The sequence below is a fragment of the Cynoglossus semilaevis genome, chromosome 11 (assembly GCF_000523025.1).
Source record: "Cynoglossus semilaevis isolate Cse_v1.0 chromosome 11, Cse_v1.0, whole genome shotgun sequence".
Taxonomy (NCBI): Eukaryota; Metazoa; Chordata; class Actinopteri; order Pleuronectiformes; family Cynoglossidae; genus Cynoglossus; species Cynoglossus semilaevis.
This window is the reverse complement of record NC_024317.1, coordinates 9,664,557-9,667,166: the sequence shown is the minus strand read 5'-3', so window position 1 is coordinate 9,667,166 and position 2,610 is coordinate 9,664,557. Positions and strand designations below refer to the sequence as shown.

The 2,610-nt window shown below is 40.0% G+C and overlaps 1 protein-coding gene across 1 annotated transcript in view; it reads left to right on the top strand.

Moving 5' to 3' along the window:
- Nucleotides 1-1,171: 1,171 nt before the first annotated feature.
- The window catches only part of LOC103386256 (plexin-A1), a 125,874-nt gene continuing 124,435 nt past the window's right edge, over nt 1,172-2,610 (top strand). Inside the window, exon 1 of the mRNA XM_025060058.1 lies at nt 1,172-1,209. Within this exon, the coding sequence (XP_024915826.1) occupies nt 1,172-1,209 (38 nt within the window). The remainder of the gene's footprint in view (nt 1,210-2,610) is intronic.

The following is a 2,610-nucleotide window of genomic DNA, read 5'->3' as shown; positions in this document are numbered from 1 at the left end:
AGTGGTTACCTCCTTTTCTAACTACACAGAGAAAAACATATTGACCGAGTCACTGGCATGTCAGGTATTAAGTCATTAGTCTTTAATGACTATTAAATGCTGATTGTCTTCATACTAAACCCAGGAGAGTGACTACAAAGCTCAGATGGGTAATGTTTTTATTTATTTTTTGGCTTGTTTTTCATTTGGCTCGTTTTGGAACGATTCTGTAACTCATCTATCAGATGGTACGAAGGAGAGAGGGAAAGAAAAATGGACAAATCATAATAATCACACTTTGCCACTAACTGCTCCCCATAGCTTTCTGTTTTCCAAGTCTGGTTACACACACATGTTGGCTCTGCACAATATTCAATAGACATTTATAGGAAATAAATTAAGAAAGAAACGCAAACCATATGGCAGTCAGAGGTTTATTTGTAAAGCCCCTGCATCAAAGCTTTTTCCAGATCACACCATATTAGCTATGTTTTTCCAGTCCGGCAAAATCAGGAAGGTAACCACAGACTTCCCTGATGGGAAACACATGAGCAGTGGTCCATTGAGACACGGAAGCTCATGCATGGTTTCATCAGTGAGCATCAGTAAAAGCTATTTACAAGGCTGGTCTGATGTTACATGACACCCATTTATTTTCCTTAAATGTGAGGTGAGCTTGGTGAGGATGCCTTCAAGGTGAACATAACTCTCAAGCTGTACTTGTTCTTTTGCTTTAGCCCAAAATCCTGAGGAAAAAGTCAGAGTCATCTGTCACTAAATTCCCCCAATAGTCGTACGTAGATAAAGACAACTTTTGCAGTACTAACTTATTCACAGTGGAACTGTGCGCTTGCACAGATCCGTTAGACCTCAACCAAAAACACCATTATAAATAAAGATCAATAAAACAAAATGTCTACAGAAAGTGAGCAGAGCTTTTACACTTCTGGCCCAGACCAGTTGAAAAAATTATTATGTTTTGACACATTGATTGAACAAAAGGTTTGTCATGTACTTAGACAAAATAATTGAAACTAAACTTAAATTAACTTTTAGTAAAAAATGTATACAGCTCATGTTTGTACCAATTACACATGTCGGGGAAAGTTTTATTAAAAAAACTTTACTTATGTAGATCACTGTTTATGCGGCTGCTTATAGATTCCTGTACAAGGCGGGGGCTTGTAGACAAATGGGGAAGGAAGCCAAGAGGAAATGCCACTACTCAGGGTATACATGTCGACCTCCCCCTCCTCACCTATCCCCTTTGCCACCCAAGCATTTCATATAGGGTAGACAAGTTTACAGCTCTGTGCATTTGAGTGTGACAGCAGCAGCATCATGGGAAGGGCCCAACAGCAGCAGTCTGCCGGCAGCCACTGACGATTTTCCTTTCTTTACTGTTGATCTTGGGCTCTAGCTATACACACACAAATGGCCTGCCAGCTTAAGACATGCAGGGCCACACTGCTCTGAGTCCACAACTTCAACCAGGATTGTTTTTTTTTTCCCTCTCTGGAGATGCACGCTTTCTGCATGAGCCAGCTTTTGGGTTGTGGTTGCATTTTTAATACTTCAAAGTCTAGAAACGAGCATGAAAACGAAGACAGTCGAAGCATCAGTTCTTGTGCCATTTTCTTGACAAGGGCAGCGTGGTGGTCAAGTATCTCTCTGCTTTCTCTCTCTCACACACACACAGATAAACACACACACACACACATATGAATGTACGACACGCTCAGAGTGATTAGAGCCTGCTGTGTGCCATCAGCCAGTTTACCTCAGGACGGGCAGAAAAGCGCTCTCAGGAAAAGAAAATCCAGGAATTCCTGCAGAGAAAAAATGCATCAAAGCGCCTGACTTAAGGCTATAATTAGCCACCGCCGCGCATGAAATGTGGGAGAATGAAATCTGTGGAGAAAAAGGGATGTTTATTTATTTACATTTGTTACTTAAATTTCTCTTGCATGAGCATATTTATGGGTCTGATGTTGGTTATTAGATTTTTTCTGTTTCGCACAGTAAGGATGCCACAGGAGTTTCTCCTAAAAGACGCTTCATTGATGCCATAGTACAAAATTTGGTTTTGTTTTGTATTTATAGTGAAAAAGTGATAGTTTTCATCACTCAGTCTCAGAGTTTGTGCACAGTGGAGGCTCGGTTTTGTAGTTGAGCGCTAGCCGTGTCAGTCCATTTTCTAATGATGTATTAAATCCTTCACTAATAGAAATGAATGACTTGCCATCTCTCTGTCTCATGTCTATGCCAAACCAGTGAGGCTAACACTGCATTTAAGTGTGCTGGTGTTGAAAACTACAGTATAGACTTTAACAATCTTGAGTGAGTCTTCTCCTGACAGAGAAGGAAACTCCTTATAGCCCTTGCCTGCATTTATGTAACCAGCAGAGGTTTTTCTTGCTTCTTAACCCATCAGTTTATGTATTGAAAGCCCCAGATGTCAAAAATATTATTCACCATAGAAACCTTTTACTTGTTTATCAATTGCAATTATTTATTGCATAAGGGAGCCAGGAACAAGATCACTAGTGTTGGGAAGTTTTTGGCTGCATGTCCATATGAATGGATAAGAAAAAGGCTACATCTGATTTGATTAATGACTTTTTATTTTTA